Below are 20,608 nucleotides of genomic sequence, written 5' to 3'. Positions count from 1 at the left end.
CTGACGAAACACACAGTCACACCATCATAAATCGACCTGAGCCCAAACGTGAACTCTATTCCACCAGACATACTGTACACCCGGATGAAACTACATTCCTCATACATGTACGATTTACTCTTTCCTGTTTTTGCTCTGGGCAACCACCCCCCTCCACACACACACACACACACACATATATATATATATATATATATATATATATATATATATATATATATATATATATATATATATATATATATATATGAAATCACATAATGCCCTAAAGGAATCGAATCTCTCCCACTTGTGTGGGAGCAGCGTAATAACCAATGAGCTGCAGGACCCAGGTTCCATTGCTTCGTCGTTATGACCCAGCTCCCACACATGTGACAGAGGTTCGAATCCTGCTGTCGGAGGGTGTTGTGCATTCTTTAAAAGTACGTGCTTATTACACTAGTTTCTTGTGTGTGTGTGCATATATATATATATATATATATATATATATATATATATATATATATATATATATATATATATAACGCAGGAGCAGCATTGCAGCTTGTACAACGAATATAAAGACAAAAAAAAAATATAGCTTCTCATACTGCAAATTGTGGAGAACTTGAAAAATTAACATAAAGAAATGTATCTCATTAGGACACAGCAAACGGCCTGCCATTACGCTCTGAAAATATAGAGGGACGTTATACTGGAAAACATGTAGCATAATTATCCATTGGAATATGCAAAACGATTATTCCTTTCTTTTTTTTTATTTCTGTCTCTCTCTCTGTCGTTAGGAGATGTTCGCTCGCTCGCGATACAACAAGCTGATGCATTTAGCGGGATTATGTCTTTAAGATACTGGAGCTAACCTAGAATTAGACGCGGATTGCAGAATTCCAAGGGAACAGATAACTAGCTCCGAGTCTGGGCATCATATAGACAATTAATGCTGATGGAAATAGAGACAAAATTGTTATTGGGAAAAAAAATAAACCAGATCCGCCATGAATTGGAAATTTAAATCTAGAAGTGAATGCCCAGTATTAGGTTGGGGCAAGACGACCCCACTACAAGGGAAATGAATTTTTGGTGTAGGAAGCGATCGTTAAACAGGCAGAGGCGGTTGTATAACGGGTGGGTGAAACACGAGCCTGGGAAGAAAACCTTTAAGTTTAGAGGGACATGCTCTTAGGGTATCCTGAGGTTTTCAATGGGGGGATCCAAAGCTAAAGAGTAGATGCTGAAATTGGCCATAATGCACGTCTGCCCCAAAGATCCCTTGTAAGGGGGATCCTGCAAGCATTTAGCTTGCACTCCATGAGGGAGCGGGGTTGTGGCTCTTCTAGGGGTGAGAAGAAATTCTCAACGACGCGATTCTCTTTTCCCTCCACCGACAACAATAAGAGCCTCGTCGAAGGTGACTTCTCCCCTCACGGCTTTCCAACTTGCAGGCGGAATTCAGTCGATAAACTGCCTCGCGAACACGTAAAAGCTCCTCTGGAGCATGTGCCTTTTTAGAATCTTCGTGGAAGTGTCGGTCAGGACCATCAAAGATTCACTTGTGTAGCAAAACTTGCTTTCGCAAACGCGTTTACAGGCACGAGCGACTTCCCCCAACGACATGGAGGCGCAGTCAGACACAGACACACACAGTCAGACACACAGGCTGGTCGTTAAACCCCTTCTCACCAAGAGACGATATGTTCAGTGCGGAAATGGCAATTATCATACCCGGTTTTTTATTCTTTTGATTATAATTATCACTAAAGCGAGAGGATGGCATTCTCGAGTCACGTTTTGTTAATGTAAGAAATACTACCTTAAGGGCATCGTCAACAAATGTTGGTAAGTAGATATCAGATATTTAGCCAAGCTGAGAAAAGGTCATATACAACGCAAATTTTGGACGTGGTTAATAGAATTTCTGTGAAAATGATTTTGACGTTATCTAGGAACACGTGTACCTACGTATTAATAAATAGGAATCATTTACACAACTTTTTCTGATAAATAAAAATAGAGTAAAACAATTGTTTACTCTATCCTCTCCCTATATATATATATATATATATATATATATATATATATATATATATATATATATATATATACACTCCCTTCTTAGTTTCATTCCCTCCCTAGGTAAATCCCATCCCTCCTCCTAGGTCTATCCCTCCCTTATCTTTATCCTCTCCCTAGGTTTATCCCTCCCTTATCTTTATCCTCTCCCTAGCGTGGGTGTTATATCTACATGATAACCAACCTCGAGTCTCGGGTATGACATCTGGATCCTTCTCGTCCACGTCGAGCCGGCCGCTGTGGCTGTCGTCCTTCTTCAGGATGTGGAGGCTGGAGTCGTCCTGATGTAGCTGCCCTTGCAGGTTCTCCCTCCGAGGGCGTCGCACCACCATGACCACCACGATCACCACAAAGACCACCAGGATCCCTCCCACCACGCCCATGATGATGGCCAGGGATGGGTACAACTCCATCGTGGATGGCAGCTCGCTGGCTTGGATCACTCCTGGAAGGGAGGAGAGAGAGAGACACGAAGTCAGAAATTTGCGATTCGTGGATGAGATTTCGGAAACGGTCGAGGGAAATGCGTGTATGTGTTTAAGGATTCTTTTATTTATTCTTCTGAACTCTTCAAATGGGATCAGGCCGTGAGGACACCTGCTTCAAAGGGGGGTTTTAAAGTGAAAAGCCAGATGAACAAAACAAAAGGAAAGTTTCTCACAATTTAAGTACTCGAATTAAACCATAAAGAAATTAGAAAAAAAAAAAAATAGAGGCAGAAATACAACAGAACATCAGACAACATTGTAACATAGTATTGTTATTTTTCGAAACCTTTGATTCATGATTTTTGGAAGAAAAGGAAAAAATTCTCTTACTGATCTTCGTAAATTCTGCAGGGGCATCATCACGCTGAGTAAACAAGAACACCAGTTATCATGCAAACACTGACGAATCATGTGCAAGATCTCAGGGGGAGGGGAGAACCCCAGCCCAGCCCAGCGACTGGGCGATATTATGCCTTGTTACCGTTGTTATTACAATCGCTCGGCCTGGAACATGCCCTTGTCTTTTGATGACTCGTCCTCTGGTCTTCTGACGAGAGGACGAACCTCCAAACACGCTGTGACGGCTCGTTCTCTGGTCTTTTGATGAGAGGACGAGCCTCCAAACACGTTGTGACGGCTCGTTCTCTGGTGTGTGACGAGAGGACGAGCCTCCAAACACGTTGTGACGGCTCGTTCTCTGCTGTGTGACGAGAGGACAAGCCTCCAAACGCGTTTTGACGTCCCTTTCTCTGGTCTTTGAGGAGAGGCCGACCCTCCCACACGTCAAACACAAACTATGTTCGTCACATCTAGCGTGTGTGACACAGGTTAACTGGCTTCACAGCCACCCAGCACGGGATGAGTTATGACCCCCCAAACTCAACACCTGACCTGAACAACGGCCCGCGAAACGTAAAAAAAAAACTGCAACGGTTTATTTCTGCAAGGGGAAGAAGGCTGGCGTGAAGCCTCGCTCCAACACAAAACCGACGAAGGATATCTCGCGTAAGGCGTCTGTGATTCTGTTTCACCTTAGATACAAAAGACTTCGATACCAATCAGATGTCATAAGTGCAACAGCAAAGGCAATCACGGGATTATGATCCCTGGCTCTATCTATTTACATGTCGTTCAGGTGATTTAGAAAGATAACGTTGTGTGGAAGGAAGCTAATCGCGGAATTTTGACTTATCTTTATTTAGTGGTTTAGGAAATATCTATAAACACGCTGCACGATATATCGTTTATTTCTTCATTCATTTCAATAACCAGTAACGGATGAGCGTATATAGCTAGTGCATTTATCGCGCTTTATTCATATTAATTTTTCAAGTTCATGTTTTCCCTCGGGGTCTCGATCAAAAGTCAAACATATCACCCAGTCACAGATAAGACTTCCATTTATATTGGATTTCATAAAACCTACGACAGGAATGGATGCAAATACATTATGATGATTTCTTTAAAAATGAGGAAAAAAAGATATCGTAATTACAAAGTTGTTAAATTTCTAATTTAGTTAAGTATACATTTCTAATCTAACTTTTATGGACAGTTCAGTAAACTGTGTTTATTACCGGGACGATGTCAAATAATATGTTAAAGAGAACTTTGTATATATATTTTCATTATAGTTCAATCATCATCATTCAAGATGAGGAATAATTCTGACACAGATAACAATGCATTATAAACGACAGCTAGAGGGTAAATGAGTGCAAATGAAGCGATTGTATATGTCTGTTCCTGACGCGACCTCGCTAAGTGAGGATAAGCAATTAAGTTTTGGAAAAAAAAATAAATAGCACAATTCTAATTATATCGTCTATATCTATAAAATCCATTAGCTTTTACGACCGAGGGGGAAAAAAAAAGTGAATACGTCTACTTTCAGACAGTCACTAAAGTAAACAGGAGGAAAGCTAAAAGAAACGGGGTATGGAGAAGTCAAAATAGGGCTCATGCCACTCACGCAATTAAGGAGAGACATTTTAGAATTCTTGAGCTACAAGCGGGACACTACGGCCGAGCAGAAATGTATATCGGAGAAGCTTTTTCTTTTTTTTCTATGGCATGACGTGTGTTACTGGGGCATCTTGTGACTGCGCAGGCTGCATTGCAGCAAATATTGGGTTGACGCATCTCGGAAATGGACCAGAAGGGAGCGAGTGTTTTAAGGACTTCAGAGGATGAGGTGGTGAAATAGGTATATGAACCTCGATAAAAAAAAAAGATGGAAAGTTCTTTTATCAGAGAGAGAGAGAGAGAGAGAGAGAGAGAGAGACTAATCAATTATGGGTACTTACATTTCATTAAAATCACGCACTCAGTAATAACAAAAGCAAATAATTATGGAAAGGGAAGGACAAATGCTTCGATTATTAGCCACTTCTCTGTTAGGACTGCTAACTGAATATATTACCATGATCGCTATTTGCAGCTGTAAAAAGATTCACAGTTATCTTTCTTGTCTTATGCACAAAAATAATTGTGTTGAGTCTCGTTCTTACGCATCGCTTTTGTCTTTTCTCGACCGAAAATTAATCTTACTTGTGGAGATTTAGTTGCTGTTCCTACCCACATCGTTACATCTATAAACATCGATAAATAGACATGCAAACTACCTCATCATCTTTCAGATGACCTAAGCTCGCAGTCTGAAATTCACTAACACATCCTCATGTAACGCATTCACTGCCGTAATGTCATGTCATTACAGAATAATTTTGTCCACCTTTCCTTCAACATAATCTTGGACGCAGATCATAATCTCTGCCTTACCCTGACAGCAGAAATGAATCCTCCGTTGCCTACCGTATCTCTCTCTCTCTCTCAAAAAAAAATATTCCAACCCCAAAAAGCCACACACACGTCACTCACATTCAACCATCCCTCACACTTCATCCTCTTCTATACGCCGGAGTTCCCCCATCATCAGCATCCATCTAGCTGTCTATCCCCGCCGACACCATCCTTCTTCCGACACACACGCATCCCTCCTCCTCCTCACCCCCGTCCCTCGCTTTCCCCATAAATTTAACACCATTGAGGAAACATTGATCAAGCGGGTATGATGCGCACAGTATCAAGGCGGCTTCGCTTGGCTGGATTCGGTTAGCTAGGCTCACAAGCTAGCGATTCTCATTCGCGCGCGACCAGTCACAAGTAATGAGTCGTCTTAGGGTACAAGCCAATTACAGGGGGTTTTCTTTTTCTCTCGCTCGGAATAATTGCGCCTGTTCGTTATCGTGCAAGGCCGAGGAGGAGCGAAGGGACCTGGATTGGAATGTCTACGGCGTCCAGAAAGCTCTGCCTTGCACATGCAGATCTCTGCAGCGGCTCTTTCCTACCACCAGCACCATGAACATAGCAGCTACTGCGACCCGTTTAACATCAGAATCCCTACTGGTTTCTAATCCCATTAGAGATCTAAACTTTCCAGCAGAAAAAAAAGAATATTTTTTTTTCCAGTTATCATTCCTCGAATTCCATGACATTTTCTAACCACCTTGAGCCTTATGGGCTATGATCATAGGAATCCGAGTATCTAACCCTATTCCAACCACAGGGATGTCTTAGCGACAAGGGAATTCCCAACAGCGCGCACTTCTCAGCGTCAAATATCTATTCCAGCACCGTGCTTTGTCCTTTCCAGCACCACAGCACTTCAGGCAACATAACCCCTCGAACTCCGTAACCTCTCGAGCTGCTCCGTAAAATCTCGAGCAACATCACATCTCTAACAATGAATCCTGCTGGAACCACACCCTGACCATTCCAGCACCACGACTTTTCCAGAACCATTCGTCTCTCTGGACCGTAACTTTCCTGGAACTGTAGCCTCTCTGATGCCATACCTCTCTAAGAGACTATTTCTAGCATCAAAGTCCTTAGAGCTATATAAAGTTTTCTTGAAGTTGTTAACAATAAAACGAACAGAAAGACTTTTTTTTTTGTCTATTTTTGTAACTGGCGAGCATGAAGCGAGTGACTGTTTGTGTGGAGTGCGTGCAAGTGCTTGACTGGAGAGAGAGTGTGTGTGTGTATACCGAGGCTATTCTAACAGCTCTGGATCCCTGGCAAGCAACTAGTCCGTCTGTTAAGTGTGAAACGAGTGAAACATTTCAATGGTACATATCTTGAAAATACCTTTACTATGCCAGAGGCAAAGAGAACCCTTGAATGGGAAGAGGAAGAGCAGGAGGATGAGGAGGAGGAGCACGAGGAGGATCGCTGTGAAAAGGGCATATATCACGACCTACTTGTGAAGGAAAGCGAGTGCGTCGCTGATAAGTGTCGTTGATAAGTGCCAACCCTCAAAAGTGTGTATCACTAATGAGCCGCCTTCCTTGCTAATGCAGGTGTCTATCACTCGGTGGAAACATAACGAATAATAAGAAAGAAAAAATCTAGTAAAAAGGATTTATCTGGCCACTGTGGCGGGGCTCCAGGGAGAGAGATCAGGGCGAGTCAAAAATATTTTCTTTTCATCTGCAAAGGATCGCGATTATAGAGGACAAAAAAAAAAGAAAAAAAAAGATAGGAGTTTCAAAGGAGTCAAAAGGCAAGGTAATCGGGTTAGACACCACCCAATGATATATCGGACGTTCTAATTACCGTGTTCTGATGAAATAAACAATCTCCTTCATCTCATATGTTTGAGCTGCTCTTCACGATCAGCAAGCGTCAGCAACACACACACACACACACATATATATATCTCAGTATGTAAGGTTCTCCGTGCAGTCTTCCGGGAGTATGAATTTCATCCTCAATGCCAGTGATCTTTAATAAGCTTAAGTTTCAGCAGGGTGTAATTAGCTTTGGTAACGAAAATTAATTAGTGTGCCAGGGATATCGTCGTATTCACTTCTGTTCTACCCCCCTTTCATCAATATCGAAAAGACGGGAGGTGCTAAAGTACGGAGTGAAGGATGACTTGGTAAACGTACATAATGAGGAACACTGGCAAATTACAATTATCCATTCAAGGTAACACAGAAGATGTGCGTTGCGTTCGTTTCTGCCTGAATGATTGCAGACTTCTGTGGATATATATATATATATATATATATATATATATATATATATATATACTTAGAAAAGCAAATGGATTTGTATGTAGCATTTATGGATCTGGAGAAGGCATATGATAGAGTTGATAGAGATGCTCTGTGGAAGGTATTAAGAATATATGGTGTGGGAGGCAAGTTGTTAGAAGCAGTGAAAAGTTTTTATCGAGGATGTAAGGCATGTGTACGTGTAGGAAGAGAGGAAAGTGATTGGTTCTCAGTGAATGTAGGTTTGCGGCAGGGGTGTGTGATGTCTCCATGGTTGTTTAATTTGTTTATGGATGGGGTTGTTAGGGAGGTAAATGCAAGAGTTTTGGAAAGAGGGGCAAGTATGAAGTCTGTTGGGGATGAGAGAGCTTGGGAAGTGAGTCAGTTGTTGTTCGCTGATGATACAGCGCTGGTGGCGGATTCATGTGAGAAACTGCAGAAGCTGGTGACGGAGTTTGGTAAAGTGTGTGGAAGAAGAAAGTTAAGAGTAAATGTCAATAAGAGCAAGGTTATTAGGTACAGTAGGGTTGAGGGTCAAGTCAATTGGGAGGTGAGTTTGAATGGTGAGAGGCTGGAGGAAGTGAAGTGTTTTAGATATCTGGGAGTGGATCTGTCAGCGGATGGAACCATGGAAGCGGAAGTGGATCATAGGGTGGGGGAGGGGGCGAAAATTTTGGGAGCCTTGAAAAATGTGTGGAAGTCGAGAACATTATCCCGGAAAGCAAAAATGGGTATGTTTGAAGGAATAGTAGTTCCAACAATGTTGTATGGTTGCGAGGCGTGGGCTATGGATAGAGTTGTGCGCAGGAGGATGGATGTGCTGGAAATGAGATGTTTGAGGACAATGTGTGGTGTGAGGTGGTTTGATCGAGTAAGCAACGTAAGGGTAAGAGAGATGTGTGGAAATAAAAAGAGCGTGGTTGAGAGAGCAGAAGAGGGTGTTTTGAAATGGTTTGGGCACATGGAGAGAATGAGTGAGGAAAGATTGACCAAGAGGATATATGTGTCGGAGGTGGAGGGAACGAGGAGAAGAGGGAGACCAAATTGGAGGTGGAAAGATGGAGTGAAAAGGATTTTGTGTGATCGGGGCCTGAACATGCAGGAGGGTGAAAGGAGGGCAAGGAATAGAGTGAATTGGAGCGATGTGGTATACAGGGGTTGACGTGCTGTCAGTGGATTGAATCAAGGCATGTGAAGCGTCTGGGGTAAACCATGGAAGGCTGTGTAGGTATGTATATTTGCGTGTGTGGACGTGTGTATGTACATGTGTATGGGGGGGGTTGGGCCATTTCTTTCGTCTGTTTCCTTGCGCTACCTCGCAAACGCGGGAGACAGCGACAAAGTATAAAAAAAAAAAAAAAAAAAAAAAAAAAAATATATATATATATATATATATATATATATATGGATAAGTAAATGATGCCCTCAAAAATACTGGCAATGTTAAACAGCGAGAGATCTTGGTTGCTCAACACTTGACCTCATCAAATACTTTTGAAACAGCAAAATTGAATAGATAGAAGAAAAACACTTGCATGAACGTAGTAACATGAGGTACATACACGCCAACGAAAATGTACGTCGCTCTGGCACCAAAATGAAGAAATGCTCCCATGGAGTTGATTGGTGGAGAGAGATCAAGTAAGATATATAAAAAAAAAAAAAGAATGAAGAAACGTGACGAAAACACTATGTTCTTCATCTTACTGAGGAAGACATAAGAAGGATGATAATGATTATATGAATAAGAGAAAAAAAAACACGATAAAACAATACGTCTTCGTTATCAAAAGGAGGAAAACGTAATAACAACTCGGTTAACGTCTATCAGTCAATATGCAGTGGGGGGCGGGTGTGAGCAAAATTCGTTAGATCCCCCACCTCTCTCTCTCTCTTTTTCCTTTACCTGTCACATTATCAAATGAATGCCCGATTTTCCAACTCGCCTCCGTAACTCAGCTTGTGTCGATACGAAATTTCTGGCACACTTGATATAATGATTTCGCCCGACCTTCATAACATCCAAGACTTAATTATCTTCAGGAATCTCAAAGATATAAGATACGCAAATGAGTAATTAAGTTATATTTTTTCTTTCCTTCTTCAATTCTGGTGATCAGATACCAGATCAAATGTACCCTAAGCATATTATCAAGCAATATTTCCCCTTTTTTTGGGGGGGAGGGGTAGATGCAAACGAAGCTCAAGTAGGTGTTCTAAAGGCTTAATGAGGTCAATTTGAATGTTTCATTAATGGTTAAAGGCCTGGAACATGTTAGGTGTGAAGAGACTTCATTTAGGGAGAACGTATAATTACATATCTTTAATTACCTGCTTGTAATTACCTGTTTGTAATTACCTGCTTGTAATTACTTGTTTTCATGATACGGTCTCGAGGATGGAGTTCTTCACCCGTGGAGCCCCATCTCTTGTACACCCTCTCTACTCTCATCCAACTCAACCTTCTGTATACCGTCAGCATTCACAGTGTTCTCATCCAGCTTATCCCATTCATCCACTACTCTGGCTGGCACTATAACAATACATTATATCTTTTGAAACGAGTGCCTTTGTTTCTTTCGGTGGTCTCTGGTTGTTCTGTCTTTGTATCTTTCGAAAAAGGCGTTTACTACCTCCGTTATCCTAGTAGTTGAAAAATATTTGACGACTGTGATCAAATCACTCCTTACACATTTTTTTTTTATCAGTGTAGCAAGTTGATGGCCTTTAACCCACCATTGAAATTCAGCTTTCTTGATTTTGGTACCATCTTTTGTTTTTCCTTCCCTGGACTCGTCCTAAAAGTCTTTTGTTGGGAGACCAAACTGTAGAAGCGCAACTTGGTTTTGGCCCAACAGACTTGGGAATAGTTTGTCGAACTTTTCCATACATATGGACTTAGGAGCGATTCTGACATCTATCTTCACAGCTCTCCTAGAGTTGAAGTTATGGGAACACTTTAGGTCAAAATGCTAACTCCCAGTCCTGCACCTTGGTTTCTACAGTCATATCGAGGCCTTCTGTCCGTGTGTCTCAACGTTATCCTATACATTTGGCCTGGGTGAATGCCATACGCCAACTATGGAGCTTGTCCAGATCCTAAGTGAAGCTGATGCAACAGTCATCGCTATCTATTTCCCACCTTGAGTTTAGCATGAACCACTAATAAACTGGAGGTACGAGTCCGGTATTTCTGGCATGTCGTTTACGTAGACTTATAAGAGCAATGGTCCCAGGAGGACTGAGCCTTAGGGCATGTCGCTGATGAAGTCAACCCATTTCGAGAAGGCTTCTCTGACATACGTCATTTGTTCCCTTTCAGTAACGTCTCTTCATCATAGAAGTCTACCCTCTCCTTGCTACTGGAGGACCCAGGTTTTGTACAATCCTTCTATGTGGTGTATTGTCCAACGCTTTCTGACACTTAAGCATCACACAGTCCACTGACTCCTCTCTATTGTTTAAAACGGCTTCTTCGAGTATGTGTGTGTGTGTGTGTGTGTGTGTGTGTGTGCGTGTGTGCGTGTGTACAATATGTGTGTCACTGTGCAACGCAGACGAGAGTGAGTATCGTTGCCCACGACGTTTTCAAGTGGTTCGTATATCGCCATTAGTGAAATAAAAGGAAAAGTTGACGTAGCTGTAAAACAAATCCCATTACCACAGGAACGCCGTCGTCATTTGAGAATTATCATAAAGAACTGCCGAATTATGCTGCGGGGGGGGAACTACTTTACCTCAGCTCGGCTCAAGTTACGCTGAAATAAATCTAATCTGGAGTGACACTGCTTAAAGCGAGTTACTTTTCTCTTACGACACGGTGTGGGAGGAGCGGCGAGGGAGGTCATTGCAGTTTACATACTTTTAGTATACGAACCTTATCTTCAGGGTGCTCGACCTCAGAGATCGTCATTCATGAGTTTGGTTAACGTTTTCAGTCGTGCTAGTTTATGCATCCTGTAGAACGTGTCAGCGTATAGGGAGGGGGGCGTTACGTCTACCTCTTATCATTGTAGGTAGAATTATGTACTGAGATGCGGCTAAAAAGGGGGCGCAAGGATTGCACGGCCGCGGGGGAAAGAAAAAAAAATTGTTGTTGTGGTTATGACGTAAAACATTAGTTGTGGAGGAGGTACAGGATGGGGAAAACGTTTGCTGTGGTTATGATATAAACCCGAGGTTGCAGAAGGGAGATAGAATGGGAGGTAGAGACTAATCCGACAGAGATGTTAAAAGACTCGGTGTGAAAGACCACATCAAAATCCATCCGCTGTACTAAGAACGATTCTTGGGTTAGCCCCACCCACCTTCCCCTACAGACTAATGGCGATTCTCCTAATCATATCAGACTCTTCGTCTGTATGCGGATGCAATGCCAATACTCAATAGCGTTACTGGTTGATGGCCCTGGAAGTGGGGGAATGCTAAGAGGGCAAACGACGGTGAAGTCTTATGTCTGCTACTCCAAATGATGATTTCTGCTTGCCTGTAAATCGAATACTGATATATTCTATACAAGGACTCGTTGTTATTCTCCCTTTTCAAGATTATCACGGCGGTGTCGTTTGACTTAAAAACCTCATATGACCGGCAGTGCTACGTGTTCCATATCACTAAAGTGACAGGACTTAATACACACACACACACACACACACACACATTTTCGGATGTAACGTAAGTCCGTCACCATATGGATACACGTGGCAACATCACGAAATTTAGACTGTTGGTGATACAACAGTAATGTTTCCTTACGTCAACAGTGAGAATGCTATCTTCTCATGCGGTAATACGGTCTAATACGACTTTTATCAGGGACCTGGATGAGGAACACGACTGCGGATGAAGCCATTGGGCATGAAGTAATTCATAGGATGGGAAAGACAGCTATTTTCCCCAAGTGTTATCCAAGAGTGAGTTTTTGAGGCCTTAGACCCAAGGGGAGAGAGGATGAGAGTGGATGTGTTGGAAATCAAGTGTCTCAGGATGATCGTGTGAGGCATGACACTGTCAGAGACATGTGAGGTTAGTATGCGCAATCTCACAGAGAAGGTCGTATGCGCAATCTCACCGAGAAGGTCGTCCAAGATTGGCTGAAGTGGTTCGAGCATACACAGAGGATGAACAAAAGAACGACCGCATGTTAAAAATGGAAGGAATAAGGGGAGACCGAAAAAGAGATGAAAGAGTGGAACATTCTAGAGAGCGAGTGGCGTGCATTGGATAGAATGAACTGGATCGATGTGGTACATGGGGAGCGACACGTCATCAATGGGGTGAAGCAGAACATCTGAAGCGGTCAAGATAAACCATGAAAAATTATGTAGGTAGAGACTGAATACCATAATCCAACATACATCCAAGAATACCTCATTTTCCAAGCTTGAAAAAAAAAAAAAGAAATTGCAGAAAAAGTACAGATCCCAGTCCCACTGGGGAAGCAATATAGTAATCCAGCAGATACGACCGCCTCCTGCAATACACACGGAACCGAGATATCTTTAGTGGGTATTCATGTTTGTTCTATTTTCTGCTCCCTTGATTTGACGTAAACATCTCCAGCTTGAATACAGCTAACTTAGGAAGCATATTCAGTCGCGCGAGGTGGCTGAATACCCGGATATATAAATACATATGTGTATATATATATATATATATATATATATATATATATATATATATATATATATATATATATATATATACCTGGAAGTCTTTCATTCTATGAAGGGATCATGGTGATCAAAGTGTTCTCACTCTTTAGGTGAGCTAATGAGAGTCAGGTAATTAAGACAAAGGAAGCGTAGGCGGTGTAACAGTCTGGAGACACACAGTGAAGTGGGGCAATTAAATTGATCAGTCGAGCGGATTAACTCTTGATCTTTCGTTAGGGGTCGCCAACCCAGGCGACTGTTAAGGCCAGCTCACCGTGCACGGACACCAGACACCGAGCTGGAAGCAAAACAGGATGGAGTGAAAGGATGTTTGGCAGCTTCTCCTTCGCGATGTGAAAAGACGCGCGCGCGCGCGCGCGTGTGTGTGTGTGTGTGTGTGTGTGTGTGTGTGTGTGTGTGTTGTGGTGTGTGTGTGTGTTGTGGTGTGTGTGTGTGTTGTGGTGTGTGTGTGTTGTGGTGTGTGTGTGTGTTGTGGTGTGTGTGTGTCTGTTGTTTCGAACGCAACGCCTTTAAAGGTTTTCCCTCCGTGTATTAATGCAATCCTTGGCATGACAGTTATTCTAAAAGTTCTAAACAGTTTGAGATTAGCGCATTACCGAAAAAAAAAAACACACACAAATGAGGCTGGCTTTCTTTACTGCATTACATATTTTCTAGGTTGTATCCGCGATGATATGTTTAACTCCTCCCCCATGCTTAATCCCAAAAGTTCAATAATCTCGTTGTGATTTTTGTGGAATTCAAGTAATGCCGGAGGTATACTGGCCGGGGAGCTGTGGTAAATATTTTCTTAATCCACCGTTTTTGAAGGAGGATAATACCCAATGAACCACACACGTCCACTTTACTGAAGTATGTACGTAGAATCTAACCTCACTTCACATCCTCAGCTACTGACTAAGGGGACAAGACACACTTCACTGCCTCAGATAACGACAGAGGCCAAGGTTATGGGAGTTCTAACACACTTCACTGCCTCAGATAATGACCAAGAAGACAAGGTTGTCGGTAAAATGCACAAGACATAAGCAAATAACATCCTTCACTATCCTTTTGCATGTTTCGTCTTAAGATCATTTTGCAGCGAATACACTGACTTAATCCATGTGTAAAGTAAAAGGGACAAAATCATCACAGACACGTTCGAAATGACCCTGTGTTCTGTATGGTTCACCTTAATACCAACCACTCATTTCTCTCATTTTTTTCTGACAGATAAATATACCTATATGTAAACGAACCTCCAGACCCAAGACTTCTTTGATATTAGGTTTGTCGATGGCAGGGAACAAAGAAAAAAAAAGAAACTGAAAAGGCTACGCAGGTTCACAGTTTCAGTGCAACAAGAGCAAAATTGCACTTGTTTCTTTTCCTATCTCAGACTGAATGATATCCTGCAACAATAGTATTTTGTGCCATTGGAAAATGAAAACAAAACACACACCAGCAGTGATGATGAACATAATTGGACTCGATGATTTAGTTCTAAATTTATTTTCCCCCTGGCGTGTCCTTGCTTGTAATCTCTGGTGTGGTAATGATTATGAGCGTCACAATTCGCGTTAACCTTTCCAAAACGGTGATGGAGTGACGGAGATATTTCAGTAGTATCTCATTGCTCATACTCACAAATTGAGTGACTCTCATTGCTCATGCTCACAAATTGAGTGAATCTCATTGCTCATGCTCACAAATTGAGTGAATGTCATTGGAATGAACAGATCAGTCTGCATTTGCCTTTCTTTTGACATTAATGTGCATGCCTTTTTTTTTGGGGGGGGGGGTGAATGGGTGAGAGAGAGAGAGAGAGAGAGAGAGAGAGAGAGAGAGTTGCTATTTCTTTGAAGTTGAAATCGTTGGTTTTGTAATGCAAGCTGGCTCTTCCCTAGTTCGGTGTATTGGTAAAGCCTACGATGGTTGGTAACGATAAATACTGGGTCCAGTATTGTAGGTATACTCCTCTTCTGTTGATCCTGGAGGGGAAACCTCATATTCCCAAGTGCGTCGCGACATTTTGTTCTCTTGCTAGCGTGAAAGCTAAGAGCATCCTGGCCATACATACAGTGCAGTATGATCTTAAGGGGATGCAGCTTTATTGTGGAGTCTAACATTCATCTTTCACGGCGACTGGGAAATAGGAAAAGAAGTGAACATCGCTATCCACACACTTTCATAACGTGGAGGACGTATTCCAGCAGAAAACCCGACAAAATGGTAACCAATAAGTCTTTTCGAGCTGGCTCAACACCTAACAAATAACTGAAACAACACACCTCGCACGGTGGGGACTTCGTCAGATTTTTTCCCCCCTCAAACAAGAGAGTTCAAACACTTCCAGAGGATACACAACTCCCTTGGTGAACGTCTAGGGTGAATTACACACACACACCTGTCCATCTCGTTCGATTGTCCCATTTTTTCCGCCACCTAGTAGATTTCTCTCTCTACCAAACCAGCCGCCTTCCTGCTTGAACCAACCTCCCAACTTTGTTATAATTTTGCTCAAGTATTCTGGAGATAATAAGGACTAGAACTCCTTCCAAACTTCCCAAGTGCTTTGTATATTCCCCCCCCCTGAAGTTTGGACATAGTTATTGTCGTTAAGACGCCCTTAGAGTGGCGTAGTTTGAAGAGATTGTTTGGGCGAGTATCCATCGCTAGGCTCCTGTGTACTATGTAATGGCGGAGGAAGTAGAGGAGCGTTTTCTTCCCTATTTCTATCATCATACCAATAGGGAAAATATCGAACCATTCGAGAAAAAAAAAGTATTTACGAAACGGCTCTTAAGCCTCCAAAATCAATGTGAACACTTTTGCCTCCAAAATCCATGTGAACACTGTTAATCGTCCAAAATCCGTGTGAACACTGTTAAGCCTCCAAAATCCGTGTGAACACTGTTAATCGTCCAAAATCCGTGTGAACACTGTTAAGCCTCCAAAATCCATGTGAACACTGTTAATCGTCCAAAATCCGTGTGAACACTGTTAATCGTCCAAAATCCATGTGAACACTGTTAATCATCCAAAATCCGTGTGAACACTGTTAAGCCTCCAAAATCCGTGTGAATCGGTAACTTAGGGTACATCGTCGTTTACCGGGGCGAAAGGATGGGTGTTCGTGAATAAACAAAACCGTAGATGACGAACTTGGGTAACCCGATCCATTTTGGCTAAAGATTACCAACAGTCTGGTTTCCTTGCCGTCATACTCTGGTGCAACACAACACCGTTCATCAAAACTACGCCAGGCAGCCAACAATGTCTTCTTTTACCCCAGCCTTACCTGATTTGGGAAACGTGTCTACGCCACAGACCAAACTTAACCATGATGCTACTGATGACTTAAGTAATGATGAAGTGATGATAACCAGACACGCGATAACCAAATTGTAAAAAAAAAAAAAAACAAAGGATAGTGATAGCTATAGATAAGATAACAGTATCATAGTAATAAGAGAAAGGAATACAGTATTAACAACGGTTTAATATAGCGATAAAGGCATTCGTAAGTATGGTGTAAGAACCGCTTGCAAAACTCTGAGCTTAGAACGGAATTGAAACTCTGAACTTTAGACGGAATTGAAACTCTGAACTCAGAACGGAAAAAAACTCTGAACTTAGAACGGAAATGAAACTCTGAACTTAGAACGGAATTGAAACTCTGAACTTAGGACGGTACTGAAACTCTGAACTTAGACGGCAATGAAACTCTAAACACAGAATGGTACTGAAATTCTGAACCTAGAAATGTACTGAAACTCGAGAAATTATTTCAATGACAGAACGTCCTCTCTTTCCACAGCAGTAGCAACAAAAGAGAGATTGAGAAATCTATACTTTCAGACACTGATAAGAGACGATAAGAAATGATTACGTATCAATGCTTCGTGGACTACTGAGTACTTATCTCAAATTAAAGCTACAAGTATACTTAATAAGAGCTTACTGGAATATTGAACATGGAAGATTAATACTAATACTACTACTACTACTACTAATAATAATAGTAATAATAATAATAATAATAATAATAATAATAATAATAATAATATTTCTACATCCTTCACGTAAAACTAACATATATGGATTTATCTTTTTTCTGTACGTATAGTTTTGACTTTATTATTTCAACAGATTCACAATGATCATGGAACAAGCACATCTGATGTGTTAAAACACGAGCGTGTCGTCCTGTTTTGGATTTTATGCGTTGAATTATTAGCTTTATTTATCTAGATCGTAATTGGGGAACATGTTCAGTTTATGAATACACACACACATATACTCACACACACACACACACACACACACACACACACACACATAATTACCTCTGGACTAATTTCTATGAAAGAATCCTTCGTACTACATAGGACCTTTCTAAACGCTCTCGCAGCCTATGGCTGCACTACTTCCAGTAGCAGGAAAATGTGGACTCCTTGAGAGTAAGATTCTAATTCCAAACACTGGCATCGACTCTTCATCGTTGTTAGCATGATCTATGAAATCCATTTGATCGCTGTGAATTCAATGCACATCTTATACTGTTAGGATGGGTAGTACTTGACTGCCATCCGTCATCTGTAGACACAGTGTGATGGGCTGGGGAGTGAGTCTTCATCATCTCCCCCCTCCTGAGATCACTGGTCTTGAATGTTGTTCGTTCTGACAGAAAGTGAGTCAGGGAGTAAGCTGCTAATTAAGGATTTGATCATCTGTCGAAACGTTAAGGATTAAATCCTAATTAGCGGCTCGTGTCTCATTGCAACCTTCATTACCTAACCATTATTGAGCCTGGATCATACGCGCCCCTGTGCACCAGTTTCTGGTGGTTCCCATCCCATTTCTCAAAAAACTTCAAGTATTCTTCCGATTCTTTACTTTCTTTACTCCCCATGTTTCCTTCACCTTCCACTTTTACTTTCTTTACTCCCCATGTTTCCTTCACCTTCCACTTTTACTTTCTTCACTCCCCTTGTTTCCTTCACCTTCCACTTCTTACTTTCTTCACTCCCCATGTTTCCTTCACCTTCCACTTTTTACTTTCTTCACTCCCCATGTTTCCTTCACCTTCCACATAGTTTATGTTGCTGTTCCTTCGTGCAAGCGAACGACATTATAAAACCAATGTAAATGACAAATAGCAGACACGTGAGGATTTCCTTCAGCATAAATTCATAATATTCCTGGTAATCTCTTTACCAGTTTCAGGTGATTGTTCACCGTCTGTTGCCGAAATGCTTACGATCTGTTCTCAAGTACCACCATAACTTAATTACCATTCGTGAAAAAGAAAAAAAAAAACTGGCGATGCGTCCCCTTAAAACCTAAACCCCAACCCGCCCTTAAAAAAAACAAGAATCAATATCTTGTGCACAAATCTTGCTCGTCCAATCCTTCACTAGTCTCTATCCTCTTTATATATATAAATACACAAGCATTTTCCAACTCGGCATCCTTCAAATTGTGGATAGACCCATTGCACTGTCCACACCATCTGGAGAGAGAGAGAGAGAGAGAGAGAGAGAGAGAGAGAGAGAGAGAGAGAGAGAGAGAGAGAGAGAGAGAGTTCCCTCTTGGCGGGTGACCGAATGCCGGTTTCTCTGAGCCACTGGTGGTATTGTATTATTCTCATATGACCGCGGTGATAGCCGAATAGTTCATAATCCAAACATGAAACTGAATCATGGCGAGCGTCATTTGATGGTGGAATTATTTGAATATATTGTGTTGCAAAGATGGGTCGATTAATGATAACAGAGCTAATACGCGCTGCCCGGAGCGCTTTGATCACCACCATGATGCATTAATTGTATCTGCTTTATGATTTTCATTCATTATATGAGGAAAAGGTAGTGATTAATTTCAGGCAAATGGATTTTCCACACGAATGATATATATATATATATATATATATACACACACGTGTGTGTGTGTATGAGCTGATGGGCCGTTCTTCGTCTGTTTCCTGGCACTACCTCGCTGACGCGGGAAACGGCGATCAAGTATGCTAAATCAATAAATGAATACATGCATATACATACACGCTTTTAGATAAAAGAAAAAAAAAGGATAATCCTATACAGATCACGCGAATCTTGTGTATATTTCTCATATATTTTAGATATCAGGCGCAAATAATATGGCGAGATCTACTTAAGGTGAGCACGGAAGCTCGGAATTCTCGTCGCCTGTATCGTATCATAAAGAGAAAAGTCTTCAGTCCCTTGAAACTTTAAGGTGGGTTTATATACTTTGTTTATCTTTGCGGGAAGTTTGGGACGATCAAACGAAACTCAGAGATACGGCTTTGTATGTGTGTGTGTGTGTGTGTGTGTGTGTGTGTGTGTGTGTGTGTGTGTGTCAGAGAGAGAGAGAGAGGCACTACCTACTCACGAGTAATCACGACGAAACGTGGCCAAATGGCAGGGCTATCGCGGAGCAATCACCACAGGAGAATCCTCGAGTTACGAAAAAGGGAGGGAGGGAAAATCACGCGAGATATTTGTTGTCAGTCATGTGTTACAAAGGAATACAAAGGAATCTAGACTGCAACACACACCGTTGGGTCCTATCAAGGCTGTTTGTGACAATGAGGAGATCAGAAACTCACATATCAGAGTGGTAAAACTCAGAAGGCATACAGATCATTCAAAGAGAATAACTTGCCAGCTGCCATTGTGTCTAGGAGGAGCAATTAATGCAAGTCGTGGAGTTGAAACGAAGTATTTATCAGGTATGCTTCATAACCTTATCTTTAGTTGCTGCTTTCATCCACTCTGACTGGCAAATCATTGGATACATTAAAACAATCCCGACTGGCAAATCGTTGCATATGTCAAAATTCCGACAAAGGAAAAGTACTTCGCCTCATTTCAGGTAATACGTTTGCCCACAAGTTTGCACTCCCTACTACGAGTAAGATTAGACGAATCAAGTTTGAAGTGACTAGATGGATCAAAATTATCAAAGCCTTTGATGATGTTGAATACACGAATTAGATCACCTCATAACCTTCTCTTTTCTAAGCTAAACAGATTGAAGCTCGTAAGATTTGTTTCTCAGTCCAGGATTCATATTGGTAGCTCGACATTGCACACTAACCATCCCATCTCTTTCCTCCGGTAGGGTTACCAAAACTGAACACAGTAGTCAAGATGTGGACGATCCACTGAACTGCTAAGAGTAAGGATGACTTCCCCGAACACATATATGCGAAAGCCCTACCTATGAACCCAAGAATTTCGTTCGTTTCTTTTCACTTCTTCCGTGCAATGCTTACTTGGTTTTAGACGACCAGAGATTATTACTCCCA

The 20,608-nt window shown here is 41.7% G+C and overlaps 1 protein-coding gene across 6 annotated transcripts in view; it reads right to left on the bottom strand.

Annotated features, from left to right (window-relative positions):
- Nucleotides 1–20,608, bottom strand: part of LOC139760563 (kin of IRRE-like protein 1) — a 422,115-nt gene that overhangs the window by 25,533 nt on the left and 375,974 nt on the right. For all 6 annotated transcript variants that reach the window (XM_071683908.1, XM_071683912.1, XM_071683910.1 and 3 more), the window contains one exon: nucleotides 2,255–2,515. In XM_071683908.1, the coding sequence (XP_071540009.1) occupies nucleotides 2,255–2,515 (261 nt within the window). The remainder of the gene's footprint in view (nucleotides 1–2,254; nucleotides 2,516–20,608) is intronic.

Source organism: Panulirus ornatus, chromosome 37, assembly GCF_036320965.1.
Source record: "Panulirus ornatus isolate Po-2019 chromosome 37, ASM3632096v1, whole genome shotgun sequence".
In the NCBI taxonomy this organism is placed as follows: domain Eukaryota; kingdom Metazoa; phylum Arthropoda; class Malacostraca; order Decapoda; family Palinuridae; genus Panulirus; species Panulirus ornatus.
This window is presented reverse-complemented; position numbering and strand designations above follow the sequence as displayed.